Source organism: Periplaneta americana, chromosome 8 (assembly GCF_040183065.1).
Source record: "Periplaneta americana isolate PAMFEO1 chromosome 8, P.americana_PAMFEO1_priV1, whole genome shotgun sequence".
Lineage (NCBI taxonomy): Eukaryota > Metazoa > Arthropoda > Insecta > Blattodea > Blattidae > Periplaneta > Periplaneta americana.
In genome coordinates this window covers 122787958-122809862 of record NC_091124.1, presented here as the reverse complement: position 1 = coordinate 122809862, position 21905 = coordinate 122787958, and the positions used below count along the sequence as shown (strand labels likewise).

The 21905-nt window shown below is 37.1% G+C and overlaps 1 protein-coding gene and 1 non-coding gene across 4 annotated transcripts in view; one reads left to right on the top strand and one right to left on the bottom strand.

Moving 5' to 3' along the window:
• Positions 1–2148: 2148 nt before the first annotated feature.
• The window catches only part of Mcm7 (minichromosome maintenance 7), a 96040-nt gene continuing 76283 nt past the window's right edge, over positions 2149–21905 (bottom strand). For 2 of the 3 annotated variants that reach the window (XM_069833563.1, XM_069833564.1), the window contains exons 9-13: positions 20492–20825; positions 12562–12662; positions 9131–9240; positions 6773–6982; positions 2300–2437 (exon numbers count right to left, since the gene is read on the bottom strand). In XM_069833563.1, the coding sequence (XP_069689664.1) occupies positions 6781–6982; positions 9131–9240; positions 12562–12662; positions 20492–20825 (747 nt within the window). In that variant the 3' untranslated portion in view covers positions 2300–2437; positions 6773–6780. Of the gene's footprint in view, positions 2438–6772; positions 6983–9130; positions 9241–12561; positions 12663–20491; positions 20826–21905 lie in introns of all 3 variants that reach the window. The other variant, XM_069833562.1, reaches the window with a different exon arrangement.
• Positions 4355–4426, top strand: TRNAY-GUA (transfer RNA tyrosine (anticodon GUA)). Its single transcript has one exon. It is a non-coding gene; the product is annotated as a tRNA-Tyr (tRNA).

The following is a 21905-nucleotide window of genomic DNA, read 5'->3' as shown; positions in this document are numbered from 1 at the left end:
AAGTTAAGTTGAAAACTATAAATTACAGTAATGTGTAACTGTAGACCTAGAATAAAATTGCATGGCACAGTACTGTATTTTCCTTTTTCGGTCTTATCTACTGAAGTTCAAAGTTGCAAAGAATTTACTGTAGTACAGTAGACTGTATTTAGAATTAAACTACAGTAATGCATTTCATTTAAAGCGTGAAGAGATACATAATGCATATTACAAATTTACTGTTAGATTGGGGAGCTTCCCTCCCAATAAAGGACACCTCTCAGATGCGGGCAGATTATTACGTCCCTTTGATGTCCGTAAATGAGAACTTTCACTGTATACACAACAACACAGTACTTATGGCTTTTAAGGAACCCAGAGATTCATTGTCGCCCTCACATAAACCAACATCACTGCCTATCCTGAGCAAGATTAATGCAGTTTTTACGATCAATCCCACTTCCCTCAAATCCATTTTAATATTATCCTCCCATCTACATCTCGACCTCCCCAAAGGTCTTTTTCCGTCCGGCCTCCCAACGAACACTCTATATGCATTTCTGGAGTCTCCCTTACGTGCTACATGCCCTCCCCATCTCAAACATACGAAATGGAAATATAAAAATTGGAAATTTGTCCTTTGAAGAGGTGGAAAAATGCAAATATTTTGGACCAACAGTAACAAATATAAATGATACCCAGGAGGAAATTAAACACATAATAAATATGAGAAATGCATGTTATTATTCGGTTGAGGAGCTTTTGTCACCTAGTCTGCTTTCAAAAAAACTGAAAGTTAGTATTTATACAACAGTTATATTACCAGTTGTTCTGTATGGTTGTAAAACTTGGAATCTCACTTTGAGAGAGGAACAGAGGTTAAAGTTGTTCGAGAATAAGGTGCTTAGAAAGAGGGATGAAGTTACAAGAGAATGGGGAAAGTTACACAATGCAGAACGGCACGTATTGTATTCTTCACCTAACATAATTAGGAACATTAAATCCAACGCTCGAGATGGGCAGGGCATGTAGCATATATGGGTGAATCTATAAATGCATATAGAGGATTAGTTGGGACACCTGAGGGAAAAAGATTTTTGGGGAGGCCAAGAAGTATATAGAAGAATAAAATTAAAATGAATTTGAGGGAGGTGGGATATGATTGTAGAGACTGAATTAATCTTGCTCAGGATAGGGACCAATGGCGGGTTTATGTGAGGGCGGCAATGAACCTCTGAGTTCTCTAAAAAGCCATTTGTAAGTATGTAAAGCCTAAATGGTTATAATATAACAAATGAACTCATTATAAAGGCCAGCGTCTAATTGACAGGGCACATGGCCTTCGAAATTGCGATTTTACTATGATTCAGGAGACCTTGAGGACTTAATTGAGATTTACTTTATTGAATTTATTTTAAATGCATATTAGTTTGGTGTAATGTGAATGAATTAAATTCCGTAGTATTTAAGTTAAACTGCAATTAATTACTTGTGGATTAGTAAGATGGTGAAATCGGCCCTAAGTCTTCATAATGATCGTCATCGTCATCGTCATCGTCATTTCACCGTATCTTTTTCTCTTTCTCTTCTTCCTATTGCCTCATCTTGATACTGGAATTTTATTTAGACGTCTTTGCCATCTATTTTATTAGAAACGCATTTTTTAAACCCTTCACAATTGAATCAGTTGATACAGTCCACATTTCCTACAAAGTGAATTTCTTTCATGATTGAACGGGCTGGGCTTTGATTAGAATATGAGTACAATTATCACATGGCTACTTTTATGAAGGGGGGGAAAAACACTTCTATGGATCTCTCACACCAAACTATACATCAATCACACCACCTCATTTCAAATTACTGGCCAATTTCTAAAAAATCTGAAGTCATATGAAATGATCTTGTTCCTGCTCTATTGCTCCTCCATCATTCTTTTTCATCTCCTTTGTTTCTTTTCTTTGTAATCTTAATTTATGTCTTCACAATTCAATCAGTTACTGTCACCATCATCATCATCATCATCATCATAATCATCATCGTCGTCGTCGTCGTCGTTTATTCTGTTATCAATTATTGCACTACTCAAGTTTACCAGTTATTTTACGTATTTTACCATATGTTTTCATAAGTACATACCTGCCCATGTCAAAAGCTTAAACAAGTATGTCACTGAAACAAATGTATAAAATTTTATTTGGACAGATCTTAATCAATACATGCAATATTTTATCGCAATTAATTAATAAATTAACATTGTAAGTGGTATTTAATACAAATGTATTCCTGACTCACAAAAAGATGTTATTACTGCTTGGAAGTACAAATTCTCAAGAGTTTGACAGACAGGCATTCAACTTCTTGTATACATGAAGTAGCTTCCATAGTAGATAGTCATGCTGATATACCTCATGTGCTGTTTAGTTTTCATAGTAGATGTAGGCAAAGTGATGAATTCCTATAACCATTAGAAATTTTATTCAGTATTCTGTTGTTACATAAAGATTATTAGCATGCAAGAGAATGTTACAGACTTATATTAGATTTTCAATTTAAAACATTTATTCCATAACAATAATAAAAAAAATAAATAAGTCAAAATGTAACTGCAGTTCCTAGTTCTATTAGCATAGCATGGCTAATTTTATGAAACCTCTTATGTGGCAGTACACAACATAATTTTTCAGAAGGCAGAAAAAATTAATTAAAAATCAATAGGTCTATGTAAGAATATGAGTACTTTACTTCGGTAAAAAAAAAAAAGACCTTGGTGAATATGGTGAACATACATGACATCGAGGATTAGTGTAGGTCTACTGATAATTAATTTTTTCTTCCTCCTGAAAAATTATTTTCTGTATTGTCACATAGGAGGTTTCATAAAATTAATGACGATATCTTAATCACTGATTAAAAACTTGTGTCCATTTTAGTAACTAAGACAAACTGATTATCTACCCACGCCAAGAACCATACTAATGTACCACTATGCCGTGGTAAACAGAAAAGATCAAGTACACATTACTGTACAGGTACATTATAGGTTACTTTCAATCTAGAATAATGGTTAATTAGGTTGCATTGATCTGAACTGATATAATGTAGCTATTTAATAGCATAATTTGACTCTGGCTTTCAACCAATCACAGATCAGTCAGTGACGTCATATTGTTTTAGTCTAGTATGGTTCTTGGCATGGGTAGACATTAGCATAAACTTTCATGTTCCCTAGCTACTTTTCATTTCAGTTAATAATAGATAATAATTTAATATAAAATAATAACAATAACAATAATGATAAAGAAGGTGCAAACACAGAACAACACTATAATTATTCAAACAATCAAGCCTCCAATGCACTGGAAGATAGGCTTACTCCTAGTGTGAATTTACCAGCACTACAAAGATGAACCTCATAGCAAACATTGATTTGCCTGCTGCGATCAAGGTGGGGAAATCTAAATAGAGACTGAAATGGACAGGAGACATGATTACCACTATCAGAGGCTGTTACTGCAAAACTACTAATATTGAATAAGATATACATTAACTAAGCAGTGTTGCCAAATTGTGTGAAATTCCACAAATGCTATGTGAAATGATTGGCTGTGTGAATTTTGTGTGAAATTCTCACAGCTAAGCCTACTAAATTTTTGAATTAATTAAAAAATAAATGTGCATATAAAATACCGGTACAGTTGACTCTAAGCCATGGACGGATTATCTAAACCATACGGGTAGTTTGGGTTTTGTCATTCTGTTTAAAGGTTTCTGACCATTTCTTTATAGTATTTTTTTAATGTACCGAAGTACATATGATATTTCCATGCAGATATTCTGCGTCATCATACAATGAAAGAGTAATGGAACGGAGAAAAATTCCCTCCGGCGCCAGGATTTGAACTCGGGTTTTCAGCTCTAAGTGCTGATGCTTTATCCACTAAGCCACGCCGGATACCCACCCCGGCGTCGGACAGAATCGTCTCAGATTAAGTTCCAACTCTTGGGTTCCCTCTAGTGGCCGCCCTCTGCACTACGTCATAGATGTCTCTGAACGTAGGACTGAAGTCCACACATGTGCTGAGGTGCACTCGTTATGAGTGACTAGTTGGCCGGGATCCGACGGAATAAGAGCCGTCTTAAATCACCAAGTGATTTACGCATATCATATATATTATTTTTAATGTACCGAAGTACATATGATCCGTCAGATCACGGCCAACTAGTCACTCATAACGAGTGCACCTCAGCACATGTGTGGACTTCAGTCCTACGTTCATAGACATCTATGACGTAGTGCAGAGGGTGGCCACTAGAGGGAACCCAAGAGTTGGAACTTAATCTGAGACGATTCTGTCCAACGCCGGGGTGGGTATCCGGTGTGGCTTAGTGGATAAAGCATCAGCATGTAGAGCTGAAAACCCGGGTTCAAATCCCGGCGCCGGAGGGAATTTTTCTCCGTTCCATTACTCTTTCATCGTATTTCTTTATAGACTTTCTTCTGGACATTCTTCTGAGTGATAAGAAAATACTGGCCAGTGCTCATGGACTCAGACATCTACCTCATAATGAACTTGAGGGTGATGTCGGCTTGGAGAACAAATTTCTACTGCTATGGGTCATATTGAGAGGGTGGGTGAGAAACTAACAATAAGCTCAGTCACTTGTCTGGTTTTCCCTGTCTCTCTAATCTGCTCCATATTCGACCCGTAACAAATGTATTTTCTATTACCTAAGATTAATTTGCTTAATACAAACCATATTTAAACAAACAATACTGAATATAAATAAATAGATAACATATATGCATAATACATACATAAGTTAAAACATTATATAAACAATTTTATACAATTTCTAAAAGTACTGTAGCGATAATAAAGGTGTAAATACCGGACAGACATAAAACCAGTGTTGGATGCAGAAAGCTATGCAAGTACAGTACATTAATTAATATATCTATATATTCTGCATGATTATAGTGCACAAAAATGCATTCTAAAGTAATGTGTGGAATTAATATGTGGAATTTGGTTGTTACATGGATGAATTTTAGTTTTGCTAGTCTGGCAACACTGTGACAGTGTATGAAGTATTCAAAGAAAGTTATCCAGAACTAGAAACTACATATTGGTAACAAAGAATTGCTGACCAAATTTACTTGAAAAGAGTAATTACAGTGAAACCTGTCCATACCGGAACTGCACTAACAGAAACCTGGCTTTAAGTGAAAAATTTCAAGGTTCCGTGAAATTTACACTCAAATACATATAAAACAACCTGTATGAAGCAGAATCTGTCTAATGCAGAAACAGAACAGATACCAGTTGTGTCTAACAGGAAATAAAATCCTAGTTTCATATTTTTTCTGTATGTTTCCGTAATATTTTTCACTTGTTAAAATTTCTGAGCAATTGGAAGTAGGATTCAGTACTGAGAAGCAATATACAGTAAGTTGCAAGACAAGTTTAACAATGTTCAGAAGTGAATCACCCTAAGTTGCAAAACAATTACTGTAAAATTTTGACAGCATGGATAAGTGAATGATCCTGCTTCGTCAGAACATGCAGACATGAAATCATCTAACAAATGGCTGAGTTACAGGCAGATCTCTTTGTCGAAACAGAAGGCTTCTCGATCACAATGCAGGACCACATCATACCCACTACTGGAAATGCATCTTCAAAGAACTAGAGTTAGGAGACAAATATCGATTTGAAGAGACATCTGAAACATCTACCAACATTGGACTGAAAGAATCTTGAAAGGCATGATCAATTCCCAAAGAAAATTCATAAAAAAATATCTGATACCAACTTACAAAAAGGAACATAGCTACCATACAACTGACAAAAACCAAAAAAACATGCTGAAAAATCTAAAATACAAAATCCATTAGAATAGAACTATAATTTATTACTGATAGGAAAATACAGCATAGCACGCCATATAAGAACTCATATCAAGTAGAAGGACTTAAAACGAAAACTAACGGAAGTGACACCAATCAAAAACTAATGGAAGTTGCATCGATCACCCTCTCAAGCACTGGTGTTATACTGAAGAGAAGCTACACAACAGCTTAAAGATGCAACTGTAGAACTCTGTCATCTTGTCAGTTTGTGAAACTTTGATGTCTCAGAATAGCAATGAAATAAAAGGACAGTAATTTATTTCGACTGTCCTTAACTGTTGTTACAGTCATATGACGAAGAAATAAGAAGACAATAGACAGAAAGATATAGTCATGTACAATACTATTATTTAAAATAATGTAATATATTTGGTAGTTCATGGATTCACGAAGTTCATGTGTAAAACAGTTCCATTAAATTCCAGCAAAATCGATGGACAACAGTTCAGCTGTACTCTCGCACTGAATAAAATGAACTTCTTATAGGATTCTCAGAAGCAGTGGCAAACAAATTCTGTACATGATTAAATGTCTAAACACGTCTCACAATAGAAATGAGCACACACAATAGATATTTGCAATAAAACTGCCCACAAGCACTGCTGCAACTGTAACAAGCCTCTAAACTGAAGCTGTTACTTAACAGCAGTTACTTTCCATCTCTATTACTTTGTATAAAGAAAGAAAGGCAGAAAAAAACACTGAGAAGCAAAAGTAAAGAAATTATATGAAGAGAGAAAAAAGATCAAAGGAGAAAATGAATAAAAATAAACACAATAAGCAAGGAAAAAGGAAAATACCAAGAGAAAAAGAAAAATAGATAACAAAAGAAGAAGTGCAGAAAAAAAGAGAAATGACAAACTGTGAAAACTGGCTCACCTGTCTGCCTACACAAATGTGATCTTGGTGCGTGCCTGGTTGATGAGCCACACATTCAGCTCTTCGTACTCCTCCAGACACTCCTCCACTTGGTCCGGCTTGTAGCCCTTGCTGGTGCAGCGCTCCATCACATCTGCCATCTTCACAGTCTTACTTTCTCCTGCCAGTTCACGGATCACGCTATAGATCTTGTCCATAACATTCTGCGTTCTACAAGATCACAACATAAACTTTTCTTGAATATTTGTGATGATTTTGAATCTTGGTACTTACATTTTCTTCTTTCATATTCCAGAATTCCATTTATTTAAAACATAAAAGTCCTTACTATGGCTTCCTTTCAAAGAGAAAGCTGGCATATGTAAAAAAAAAAAACTTGTTCCTAAATGTAAGGGCTCCAGGCAAGTTTACAAGCTGTTAGAAACATGTCAAAAGTCAATCTACTAATCATCCTCGCCTGTCTTAACAAATTCTACCTTATACATGTCTCCAATCTCAAAAATATAATTTTACCCTGACAAATTAGTAGAATCCATTAAAAAGATTTGTTAACCATAGCTACTGGTAATAGAAACCAATCAACTAAATACTGTTTTCATGTGGGTTTATTCTTGAAATTCCAACGAGCTATAAATAAGAATATAGAGTGGCGATCGCGCCGCCATATTTGAAATTTTTGAACCTATGTCCGCCATATTTTAACTAGTCAACAAGTGGGCGTGGTTCCTATAAGCTAATACGGAAAGTGACTGTATAGAACATGTTGCATCTTATGAATCTTATTTCATATCGTATTAACCCATATATTCCATTTTACTAACACTTTTTTATTTTAACAGCTGTCAGGAAACCCATGCAGCAACAGTTTATTCCATACATCTTACATTAACATCAAAGCTTAAAGATGTGGATAAAAGTGGGCGTGGTTCCTATAGGATGAGGCTGAAAGGGCTGTATATAACTTGTTGCATCTTGTGAATCTTATTTTATATTGCAGTAACTCATAGGCTATATCAAAATTTTACCAGTGAGAAGGAAACCCACGCAACATTTTATTCCATACATCTTACATTGACATTGAAGCTTTAAGATGTGAAATAAATACAGAAGTGGGCTTGGTTCCTATAGGATGAGACGGAAAGGGTAGTCGAGGATAGTTGTATTTGTGAATCTTATTTTATATTGCAATAACTCATATATTCCATTTTTACTAACACTTCTTATTTTTAATAGTCGCCAGTAAACCCATGCAGCAACATTTTATTCCATACATCTTAGTTAACTGGAGTTGACATGTTTTCTTTTTTTCAGCTGCAATGAATCGTCGATAGAGTGAAACATAAGCAACGAGCATATTCAAATGTCTAAATACATATTTTTTTTGTAAATTAGTAATGATAACATTATGAAAATGCAGACGAGATCGAACACGCTTTCAGTGGAAGACATGTAAGCTTCAGTTTTGTTGGACAGACATAGGCTACTTGAAGTCGTATTCATGCCAGTATGTTGTACAGACCTGAATTCTGGTGGCTGGTGGTGTTCTATTGAATTTTCCTCTGCCACAGAAGAGAAAGCTTCTTCGGTGGAGACCTAGAAGTCTCTTTTCTTTTTTAAATGAGATGGAAAATCGAATATAGTTGGTAGGCTATTGCATTGGGCAACAAACGTCTCCTCTCATTTACAAAATACATGTGTTTAGTATCGAAATGTGCGGAACACAAAACACTATGTATTGTGGGAAACCATTTCTCTCTATTTGTGAAACCGACTGCTTAGTTAACACATCTTTTTTCAGTGGGAATCTGTGAAAACAATGAACACGTTACAGAATTTTTCTATCAATAACTGTTATTATATGTATAGTAATACCAAATTATGGCAGACTACTGACTTAAAATATGACATATTCGTTTTGTCGCTTCGGTTGCTACAGTTACAAGCAGAGCACACAAGAGGCATCTTAATTGCGGGATTTAAAAATCTCCACGTGCTTATACGTCTACTTCTGCTAAAGCGAGCTAACCAGTTAAAACATGACGGCTGGTAGTTCAAGCTAGTTCCACCAAGGGCACTGATACAGACGTGAACGCCACTCTATATTCTACTTCTAGCTCGTTATGAAATTCTAAGATTTGTATATATTTGTCATCCCACAATTTTTCTAAAAAAAAATGTCTGAATATAATTATATAGATCTTCAATTCCCTAACTCTTAATTTAAAATACAAATATTAATCAATGAATTCTTAGCCTGCACTGTAACATGTCAATTCACACATAGCAGGGACATCAGACCGGAAAAACCATTTTATGTGAAAATAGAACAGGAAGAAAAATATAAGAATAAATTCATACCTTCCCTGTCTATCTTCTGTGTGATTGAGAGAATCTTTAGACATTTCTGTAAGACGAATAGCTTCTTTCACATCTTCCTTTTCTACTGTCTCAGACAATCGCAGACGAGCCTGAAATGTACAGTCATGGTATTAGAAAATTCTTTCATAAATTGAAACCTACATTTCACCAAATATACAGGCTGTCTTTTCATATTTGTTTAAAAAAACCACCACCAGCAGCAGCATACGAAGTGCTCGCCAAAAGATCTGGAAGCTTTTTTAACTCATATCAAGTTTCCTTGGGAGTATACACATTGATCCCAACATTTCTGCCATGATAGAAGACACACTAAGATCTATTCTCTGTGTGCCATTTGTCAATTTTTATCTTACATTCTCAGCTAGGCTGCCACCTATACAGATTTTGTCTGGACTGTCCAGATTTTATGACTAATGTTCAGTGTCCAGACACGATGCTAAATATATTCAGATCTCTTCTGTGTTAACAGGACTGTAGGCTGTTAGAGAAGAATAGCTACAAGAAGAAGAATTCAAAAAGTGACTAGAGAACTGCAATGATATCGATTTGGCAAAATGTGTTTTCTGTCCAACAGTTTTTTTCAATTAGAACTGAAGGTATTGCTGCAAATAGAAAGCATATGCAGTGAGAGCAACACAAGCTTGCTGCAGCAGTAAATAACAAAAATAAAACAATCAGTAATTTGAATAATTTCAAGGGAAAAATTGTTCCAAGGCCGGGTATCGAACCCAGGACCTTTGGCTAAATGCACCAAGGCTCTACCAACTGAGCTACCCAGGAACTCTACCAGACCCCGACCCAACTTCTCCCTTTATATCCACAGACCTCAAAGTGAACTGACAACCGTCAAGCAACCAACACTGAGTGCACACAACTCTCTGGGCCGCCAGGCTTAACGTCCCCATCTGACAGACAAATCACTATCAACAGTGACATATGCCTTCTCTTCATATGCATTGCGGAGAGATTTGGGATTTAACTCAGGCATATTGGTGCATAATTTAGTGATTAGAAGTTGTGCACACCATCTCTTCTAATCCCGAGATAGAAATTTTACCAGAAATCAAACCCAAACCAGCTAGGATGGAAGCAGACCACAGAGCTAACTCAGCAGACTCTCCAGCAAAGTAAAATAATACAATACAGACTTATCAGATATGGTAGCTATAGGCTGAGACTGTAGGACATAGAGGAGAAGTGATTCAAGAACTTGAAATTCTGTTAGAGAGGGCCTTAGCACTGATTCATATGCCTTATTACATTTCTGCATAATTAAAGTTGTTATTTGTTGGTGAGTGAGTGAGTGAGTGAGTGAGTGAGTGAGTGAGTGAGTGAACAAAATTTCTAAAAATTCAAGGTCACTGCACTTCAGCTAAAACTGTTTTTAGAAAACTGAACATTTTTGTGTTTAAGTACTGGGACATAATACAACTTTTTCTCCTACCCAACTTTGAATTTCCAAAAACAAAACTTTTAGCCCATTTTTGATCCACCCTACTGCACATGAAGATGCTGCTGCTGATGGTGAGGATAGTGGAGTGAGCACTGATTTCTAGTCCAACATTCAGGACAAACCTGGAATCGGCTTTACATTCAATGACTTTCTTGAAGCCACTGATACTCTTCCACTGTGTGAGAAGCAAGATACAGAATAGCTATGCAGCAATGTGGAGGTGAACCACAACAAAGAAAAAGAAGAGAAAGAAAATGATATGGGTGTGCAGGCTCTGGACAGTTATGACCATTTTCTTTGAGAAGTTGCCAGTGTACTAGAGCACATCACAAAAAGTCTGTGAGAAAGAATTATACAGTGTAGTAGTGCCAAACAACATTGAACAAAATCAATAGATTAGTACATTATAGGATAAAAACCATTTTGTGCGTGAGTAGTGTGTGTCATATACCAGATTCATCGGTTTCACCTCTAGGAATGTAACAGCTTCAATTATAAGGTAAAATATATCATTTAAATTGGTACATATATGATAATATAATAAGGAATAAAGTGTAATTTCTACTACAAAAGTGATGGAATCTGTAAGGTACAACCAATTTTTCAGGGTTATCTTCTTAAGACACTAATATGATTCTGCTTATAGTTTGACAACTTCAAGTGAAACCCCATAAAACACGCCAACTTCTGGAATCTCTGTCTTTCTTTCTTCTCTCTCCCTCGCCCCACATCATTCAGTCACCAATCCAATTTGGTGTATAATATATCGTTTTGTGAATGTGGGTAAATTTAATTTGGTGTATAATAATATATCGTTTTGTGAACCTGGGTAAACTTCATTTGGTATATAATATATCGTTTTGTGAATCTGGGTAAACTTCATTTGGTGTGTAATATATTATTTTGTGAATCTGGGTAAACTTCATTTGGTGTATAATAATATATCGTTTTGTGAATCTGGGTGAACTTCATTTGGTGTATAATAATACATCATTTTGTGAATCTGGGTAAATTTCATTTGGTGTATAATAATATATCGTTTTGTGAATCTGGGTAAACTTCATTTGGTGTGTAATATATCATTTTGTGAATCTGGGTAAACTTCATTTGGTGTATAATAATATGTCGTTTTGTGAATCTGGGTAAACTTCATTTGGTGTATAATAATATATCGTTTTGTGAATCTGGGTAAACTTCATTTGGTGCATATTGTTTTGTGAATCTGGGTTTTGCCGACCTCAAGTTGTGCCTGTCTTCCAAGAGTTCCTGTTGATCCTGCCACTCTGTGCTTCATTCCGGTAAGAAGAATAGGTCATTAAATTTCTGAGTAGCTGTCATAATAATAATAATAATAATAATAATAATAATAATAATAATAATAATAATAATAATCTTATGTATCCCTGTTACTAAATGTGGTTATGCTGAGTTCATAGTGCTCTCTCCCTTCCTCCCATGCTTTCTCACTTACTCACCCCAAGACACCCAGCACTCACTTAGTAACTCGGTCAGGGTTTCAGTTCTATTTGTCAACCTATAGTTCAATTTACTGATTTTTCTTAAATGTCTTAAGAGGGTCACACTGTGCTACCTATAGGATGACCACAACCTTTGCCATCAGTTGACATTCGTATATTTCTGGAATGATTACACATACACACACACACACACACACGACGCAAATACAAGCACAAACAAGGAATACACTTAGCACAATGCCACTTGGCAAACTCAGAAACGATACAAGTAGCTCTACTTAGTACAAGAAATTTATGCTGTATCTGGTTTTAAAATTATGAAATTATGAAACTCCTGAATAGCACCTCGTATACTTAATGTTGGAATAAAATAGTCGTATTTCTAATACTATTAAAAAAAATTGTAAATATTACATTAATAGAAATCATTTCTTCATGAGCATTGTCTAAAAATCAGAACAAAAGTTGCAAATACTTACTAGAGCAGTTGAGAGACGCAGAATAGCCAGTAGATTTCTAGCTGATGTGAATGTCATATCTTTCCCATTTCTGGCTTCCTTGCGCATTTCCACATATGAATCTGAAAGGAAACTTTATAGTCACAAATTGTTTTCTGTGTTCGAAAAGTTATCTTACCTGACATTAACTCTGAGGTTCGCAATTTGAAACAGGATAGAGAAAATGGATTTTCATAGGCAAGAAACAACCTTTTCATGACTTTGCTTGGAAGTTAAAGTCAGGTCATTCATATCTTAAGACTTATGGATGTAAGAATTCTGTCAACTTTCCATATTGAAGACACAAGTTTTCAAATTCTGACATGTCCAAATAGATTCTGTGTTGCACAAAGGTGGTTGTTTAGAAGGGGGTACTCTCATTTTCCATACTTCATTTTTCTATAATTCATAATCATTCACATCAGTGGTGCAGTAGTAGAGTAACAAATTAGGGTCCCTATAATGATTATATTATACAGAGTAAGTAATCCCAAAAATATACGAAGTTCGAGTAAGGCAATATACAAGCAAGTGAAACAACTCTGTCCTCAGAGAGCTCTAGGAAAAATTTACCAATTGTCCTATTCACTATCCTCGTTTATCATCTCATCATCAGAGGTATAAAAATTTCCTTCATCCTTCCTTATAAAAGTCAATTTCAGAAATGGAATTAAACTCCATTAGGGAAGATGAGGGAATAAGAAACAAAAGGGTAATAAGAAACATGAGCTGGCTCTGGTGTCTAGTTGAGAGGAGACACAGATCTGAATTTTTTACAGAAAACAGTTCAGAGATATCACTATTTAACTGTCAATTCAAACTTGACTATAGTTTCGTAACTGAAAAAAATAAGGAAATCTAGAAAAAAAATTTAATGGAATAAAATTTATTACCCCAAACGGGGTAATAAGAAACAGGTATACTACTCCTAATGGAAAGCAGGGGCCAGAATTATGGGGGAATAGTAAACACATCTAAAATGTATCATATTACCCTACAAATTTTATATCTCTACACCAACTTCTGAAGTTACACAGATTTAAAGTTTTAACCAACAGAAAGTTATATTCAAAGTTGAATCTTGCCCATTGAATTCCACTGAGAAAGTGGTAAGGAACAGCTGTAGGTATTTGTTTTAAATACAACTATTTATACAAGCTAGAAAACTTATTATTTGCTTCATTTTTACACCATTTTGCATTTAAAAAACTTGCAGAAACTCCGAAGAAACTTAACAGGAAAAGATATGGAGGCAATTACACTGATCTTGTGTTGGTCTAACATTTAAACACACTAATAAACTGAAAACAAATTATCCCTTCTAAGGAAATTAAAATCTTACATTGAACATAGGTCTATTTATGAAAAACAAATTTCACATTTAAATAATTTGAAAAGCTCCAAAGAAAAATAACACATAAATACAAAGACAAGTGGAAACAAATTATCCCTTCTACAAAAGTTACAGTAACACAATGAAAATAATAGACCTATTTATGAAAAACAACTTTTACACTTAAATAATTGAAAGAGCTCGAAAGAAAAATAACACTGGTACAAAGACAAGTGAAAACAAATTATCCTTTCTACAAAATAAAAATTACATAATGAATATATTTTATTAGGAACAAATAGACCTAGCCTACAACGAGCACAAGATGATTAGGCCAAGATTCGAACTAATTCAGGATATTTAGTTTGTTTCTTCATAGACACATACAAGATTTGTATTTTTGTCCTGTCACTACGCAAAATAGAAAATGGCCCTAAACCTTGCAAATTGATTGGCCCATGGAAAATAAATCTATTTTCAACAATTGCAATGTCTTCATGAGGAGGCCACACAAATTTGTCAAATTCTTGTCTTAAAAACTTTATTTTACTCGTGTCTTCATAATGGAAATCTATGGCTGCCCAGGTACCAGTTGAGGTCATAGAAAACAACATACGAGGCGCATCCAGAAAGTAAGTTTCCCGATTTTTTCCCCTTGAAAGTAAACATAATTAGCCGTGTCAATTGCACATGCATAACAGATCTATGACGTATCAATCATATGCCAGCCAGACAGGTCCCGCCTGGTGCCAGTAGCATGGCAGCAGTGATCCGAAATGGAAGCTCTTATTCCTTCTCCTGCTGCCTGCGAGGTTCGGTCGGTGATAAAGTTCTTTAAAGCACAAAGCATTGCGCCAATTGAAATTCATCGGCAGCTCTGTCAGGTCTATGGGCCGAACATCATGAGTAAGCAAATGGTGCGTCGCTGGTGTAAGCAGTTTTCCGAAGGTCGTCAAAATGTCCATGATGAAGAGCGCAGTGGGCGACCGTCCCTCATCAATGATGATCGTGTTGAGCTGGTGCGGCAGTGCATCATGGAGAACCGTCGCTTCACGATTATGGAGCTGAGCAACCATTTTCCGCAGATATCGCGATCCTTGTTGCATGAGATTACCACTAAGCACCTGCTGTTCAAAAAAGTGTGTGCCAGGTAGGTGTCGAAAAACCTGACACCTGAACACAAAATGCAATGTTTAGGAGCAGCACTGACATTTCTGCAACGGTATCACGATGACGGCGACGAGTTCCTCGACAGGATCGTCAAGGGCGATGAGACTTGGATTTCGCACTTCACCCCGGAAATCAAGCATTGGCGGCATAGTGGATCTCCGGTCAGGACGAAATTCAAACAGACGCTGTCGGTACGGAAAGTGATGTGCACAGTGTTCTGGGACAGGAAGGGCATACTGCTCATTGACTTCCTTCCAAGAGGTGAAACAGTGAACGCTGATCATTACTGTGAAACACTGAGAAAATTGCGACGTGCCATTCAAAACAAGAGGTGTGGAATGCTTACTGCAGGTGTTGTGCTCCTCCATGACAATGCTCGTCCACATACGCTCGGCGCACAGCAGCTGTTTTGACGGAATTTAGCTGGGAGTTGTTTGATCAACCACCGTACAGTCCTGATCTTGCTCCCAGCGATTTTCACGTTTTCTTGCACCTCAAGAAATTCCTGTCCTCTGGTGAGCGTTTTTGGCAACGACGAAGAGCTGAAGACGTCTGTCACACACTGGTTCCATTCACAGGTGGCAGAGTTCTACGACAGAGGGATACAAAAGTTGATCCCACGATACAATTGTCTCAATTCTGATGGTGGCTATGTTGAAAAATAGCTGAAATATTGCTGTACCTGTTGCCAATAAATGTTTTCCTGAAAGTGTGTGTTCTTTTTTTTTTTTTTAATGGGGAAACTTACTTTCTGGATGCGCCTCATAGTATTTCTCTAGCCTTATATTAATGTTTCCAACTTGTCTTTCTCCATCATCTTCAGAAGAGATGGCTTCATTCCAGTCATCTGATGATTCTTCATACACTGGTTCCAGTTCATCTGCAGAAAATTTTGAAAATTCAGTCTTTTTTTTTATTTTCTTTTTGGATTGCACTGACAGTTTAGGCTTTGTAGATACTTTAGAAGTAGCAGCTTTTGAGTCTGCCTTCTCCTTTCATTCGAGCCAATGCTTCTTTTGAGGTGAGAATTTCTTTCGTTTGAAAGATCCATCTACACTTCTCACCTTCTCTTGAACTGATTTCCTCACATTTTCTGACAGTGATGAAGGATTCAAAAGGCATGATTGGTGTGGTTGCAGTGTTCTCTAAACCAACTCCACTTGTTGATGGTAGAGGCTCTTCAGGACCTGCATGTTTGCTTTAAGGGATTTCCATGAACTTCTTAAATCTCGACAGTTTTATGGACTCATAGGCATCCTCTGGAAACTTTGAGTTGTCAGTTGGAAACAGCCTGGTATTCTTGAACCCAGACACCAAGTTCTGGCTTGAAAAATTGTTTTCTGTAACTGTTTTATGCAGCCGGAAAATTCTTCTCGGGATAATGTGAATCCTGCATTTTTCCTGTTCCACTCCAAAATAATATCATTCCATGCTGTCTCCAGTGGTCATAGTGGCTACATGAAATGGCTAACATTTGGAGGCAATGTGACCAGGATAACATTATTTTCATGGACTTTCTTCACCAAATCATATGAGAGATGAAACATGACACCATCAAAAAATAAAATTATCTTTTTCCCTTTCCTCTCTTCTGGCAATGGAATGTTCTTAAAAAAAATCAGTGAAAATCAATTGTCAAACAAATCTTCCATCCATTCTTTTTTCTGAGCGTTGTATGCCATACCTGGATAGTCATCTTTTGGGATCCATGAGCTCCAAATATACTTTCCATGGAATATGATGAATGGTGGCATCTTTTCACCACTTGCAGAATCACAAGCAAGAACTGTTGTGTTAGATTTCCCTTCCTACAATATTCTTTGAAACTAGTTTCTGACCTTTAGGAGCAATGACCTTGGTATCTTTAGGATCATGATAAAATGATATTTCATCACAGTAGTACACCAAATACTCACCATTAGGACCAATATTTTCTTCTTCATATATCTTCTTTATTTCAACATAGAACTGGCTGATAATGAAAGGACTGGCACCTCTGACTCTCTGCATCGAAAGACATTCTCCTTTCCTTATCTGAAATTCTGGGTTTTTCTTCATAAAGCCACTAAACCAGTTATCTGAAGGTCCCTTGTCTTGCCATCTTGTTTTCAAATGTTCATGACCTACAAAGTTCTTTACCAGTTGTAGGGTTTCTTTTTTTGTTAAACCCTCCCCATGCAGAGTACAAGTTTTTAAGAATTTAACCAAAATGGTCATTCTTTAAACAAATTTCAGGTTTTCTGCCTCCTCCCAGGGAAATGTTTTCAATGTCACCTCCTTGCAGTTTCTTCAACTGCTCGCAAAGAGTTGAAGCAGAAAGATGAAACCTATTTGCAGCAACCCTTAAAGGCATTCCCCATTTTAACTGCTTCCATTGCCTTTTTAAAATCTTCAACACTGTAGTGACAATGAACATTTTTTTTCACGTATGTTCTACGCATTTTAAAAAATCAACACAACACGAAAAATTTAGGCCTACTTTTGAAATTAGGCTAGATATATATGAGATAGTCATACAGTAGTTAGTCCAATGTGGTAATATGTATGTATCCAATGCCTACCCACTTTACTTTACATGATTCAGGTTCCGCATATTGCAGATAGATGGCAGGACCGTGACCCATTTTTATACTTGTACACCACTTCGGTGGGCCACACTGTACATGTGTAGTATCTGTGGAGAGTTATGTCGTATACTAGGGTGGGTGTATGTGTAAGTGTTCGTGTAAGTCTGGAATGAGTGACGATGAAGATGAGGAAGGGAGAAGGGGAAACCCGGTGCCGGCACATAGCCTACCCCTGTTGAATAGCACCAAGGAGGCTTCCAGGCTTAATGTTCCCGTCCGACGGACGAATCACTATCAACAGTGACATATGCCTTCTCTTCATATGCACTGTGGAGAGATTTGGGATTTAACCCAGGCATACTGGTGCACAATCTAGTGATTAGAAGTTGTGCATCACCATCTCTCTTAGTCCTGAGGTAGAAATTTCACATGAAAATTTCTGATCTCACCAGGAATCGAACCCGGGCTGGCTAATCTAGAGGCAGACATGCTACCACAGAGCTAACTCTGCAGACTAAAGCCGCCGCATTCCTTATTACCCCTGTTTCTTATTCCCCCTTCCTCCTAAGCAAGTAAAGTTCAGGAAGGTCTTGATTCATTATATTCTTTCTTAAACAGATCTTTGAAGTGTTTTTAGTCCAGTACTTATGGGAAGGCTCGTTACGGACTCAGACTTAATTCTAGAAACCCTTACAAAACAGATTTTACTGTATCTTGCAAAGTGGCAGTTCTACACCCCTCAACCAGATTGGAGCTCATCCTAATGAATTTATCGTATACAAGGGAGACAAATTTTTTCATACTGTCACTATTGTATGGTTCGAATAGTTGAATAGCTGTAAGCACACTCTGTTTCTTATTACCCCAAACAATTAGTTTATTATTACCCTGCAATGTGTAAAAATATGGGGTAATAGTCAACACAGTACTATAAATATCATTTTCAATCGTAACAGTATTACAATATTGTCGTTTTGTTACACATTTATCACACTTAACGACTAAACAATTTAAAATTACATTAAAAGAAATCCCGCTGCAATAAAACTCAACAAGACTTGAGGTGACGAAACTATGTGTGCGAGTTTTGATAGAGAATTTTGCGACAACATGTGATATATGAAATGCAGCACTGCCAAACCATCACAAATTAAACTAGTGTAACTAATATGAAACAGACTAGAATGTATGACAAAGATCGGATATAAACATCACTCTACACACAGAAAAGCTGCAGCATTCCTTATACCAGTTCCTTATTCCCCTTTCCTCCTAGGCAAGTAAGAGTTCAGGACGATCTTGATTCATCACATTCTTTCCTAAACAGATCTTCAGTGTTTTGAGTCCAGTACTTATGGGCAGGCTCAGTATGGACTCAGACTAAATTCTAGAAACCCTTACAAAACAGATTTTACTGTATCTTGCAAAGTGGCAGTTCTACACTCCTCAACCAGATTGGAGGTGATCCTAATGAATTTATCTTATACGAGGCCTGTCTAAAAAGTATCCGACCTTAAATTTTCCCGCGCAAAGTAGTGATTCTAAGGCGGCGCCACTGTGCACGGTGGAAGGAGGAACCGTAATGCACATGCTTGAATTTTTTCACCGCATTCACTTGTGCCAGTCACTGGCTGGTGGTCGCCAAGTAAGGTGCTGTTCTAAGTGTTTGTCGGATTTAGTTTTCTCGCAAGATGACTGAACGAATTGAGCAAAGATACTGCATCAAATTTTGTCAAAAACTTGGGGATTCTCAAAGTCAAACAATTCGTAAGATTCAGCAGGTGTTTGGGGAAGATGCGATGGGTGTAACACAAATTAAGGAGTGGTTCAACCGATTCAAAGATGGCCGCAACATCAGCGGAGAGTGAGCAGCGTTGTGGCAGGCCCCAAACTGCTCGGAGTGCAGCTGTTGTTGAGAGAGTGCGAAATTTGGTGATGGCAGATCGTCGTTTGACCGTGCGGGAGATTGCTGAAGAGGTTGGAGTGAGTAAAGATTCTGCACATGCAATTTTGCGTGATGATTTGAACATGAACCGAGTGGCTGCGAAATTCGTGCCCAAGTTGTTGTCCCCGGAACAAAAAGACCTCCGTCGTGACGTTGCACAGGACCTTCTGGACACCGCCAACACTGATCCTGGGTTTCTGAACACCGTGATAACTGGAGATGAGTCATGGGTGTACGGGTACGACCCAGAAACAAAAAGACAGTCGTCGCAATGGAAGCATCCCGAGTCTCCAAGGCCGAAGAAAGCGCGGCAGGTGCGAAGCAAAATCAAGGTAATGCTGACTGTTTTCTTTGATGTCCGTGGAATTGTGCATCACGAATATGCACCGGAAGGACAAACGGTGACAAAGGAGTATTATCACGATGTTCTCCGGCAACTCCGTGATGCAGTTCGGCGCAAAAGACCAGACATGTGGACAGCGAACAACTGGCACTTGCATTACGACAACGCCCCCGCACATTCATCCCAATTGATCCACACTTTCTTGGCCAAACATGGAATTACAACTGTTCGCCAACCTCCCTACTCTCCAGACCTGGCTCCTTGCGACTTCTGGTTGTTTCCAAAATTGAAGACACCACTGAAAGGATCCCGTTTTGAGAGTAGAGAAGAGATAATGCGGAACGCGACGACAGAGCTGAACACCATTCCAAAAGAAGACTTCCAGAGGTGTTTCCGGCAGTGGAAGGATAGGTGGGCTAAGTGTGTGCAAGCACAAGGGGCCTACTTTGAAGGGGATTAGGGTCCCAACCCCGTCAGGTATTTAAAATATTTTTTCTGGCTAAAGGTCAGATACTTTTTAGACAGGCCTCGTACAAGGGAGATAATGCACTTACCCACGATGTAGTCTGTGAGGTCCTCAGGTATGACAGGCTGATGTTTTTTGCACAAGGCAATGTAGCGGCGCATGAGCTGCATGTCCAGGGCCTGCACCGTGGCAGGAGGCTGCTTGCAGTGCTGATGCACATACGTAATGTGCTGTGCCAAGCGCAGATCATTGTCTCTGTCTGGTTTGTCTTGAATCAGCCACAGAAGGTCAAAGCGAGACAAGAGAGCGGCTGGAAGCTGGATGTTCTGTTCCACAGTACGTCGAGGGTTATACCGCCCAAATGCTGGATTTGCGGCTGCCAGGATACTGACACGTGCATTCAAACTAGTCATGATGCCAGCCTGCAAGGGAAAACTGATTTTCTACAAAAGTACTCATCTACCAACTAAAAGCGTGTAGGAGTTCGATTAAAAGGGGATTTTGTGCAGAGTATTTTGTAACAATGTCTTGTTAGATAGCTACATGTATTCAGAGGAATATGAAGTGACAGTATCATACAAAACATGTTGTAGATCTAAAGCTTGTTCTAGGGTCCATTTCACAGTGTTAACAAATTACAAATTAACAATTTACAAATCACAAGTAAAAGATTATAAATGTTTGTAAATGTGTTTCACAATGCGATCTTATTAATTTGTAAAGTTTAACGAAATTTACAAACTCAACTAAAGAAATTTACAAATAAGCAATATTGCCAACGGCAGTTTACAAAAATCACTAAGGAGCATAGCTAAAATTGCTGTATTTTTACCACTATTGACAGACATGTTTATATTTTACCCTAAAATTGATTATTTATTATAAGATCGCTGAATCATATTTCACTAACAGAAAATATAAAGTATTGTTAAGAAAATTTTTTAAGTATCTAGAGTTTGCTGTATTGGTGGCAATGGAGTTTCATGTATACCAATGCGTTGACTGACCTATGACTTAAATGACCATAGAAAGTACCAATTTCAGTCAAATAAGTTAACAGATTTGGTTCACATACAAACATGCATTTGATAGAATGGTTGCCATGTCTATCCACAAAATCAGCTTAATTTTGTGTTGGTCCATCAATATTTATGCTATTAATGTTCAATCCACAACCTTACAAACATTAAGGAACCCAGCAACAGAATAAATACCTTGTGTCGCAGTAAGTACATATATTTGGTCACTAGAACTGCTGGTTTAATTTAATTCATAATATGTAGTACCTAATTACTCAAAAAATAATTTAAGAAATATATTTTTAATTTCTTTATTCAGAATTTGTTGTAATATTAAACTTTATAGACCTAAGAACTATTGTAAGAAATGTACCATCTTTACAAGTAATTTTTTTTTTAATTACTCCTTGATTGTGAAACAAAAGACTTGTAAAGTAATCAAAATTTCATTTGTAATGATTTGATTTTCTTTGTAAAGCTCAA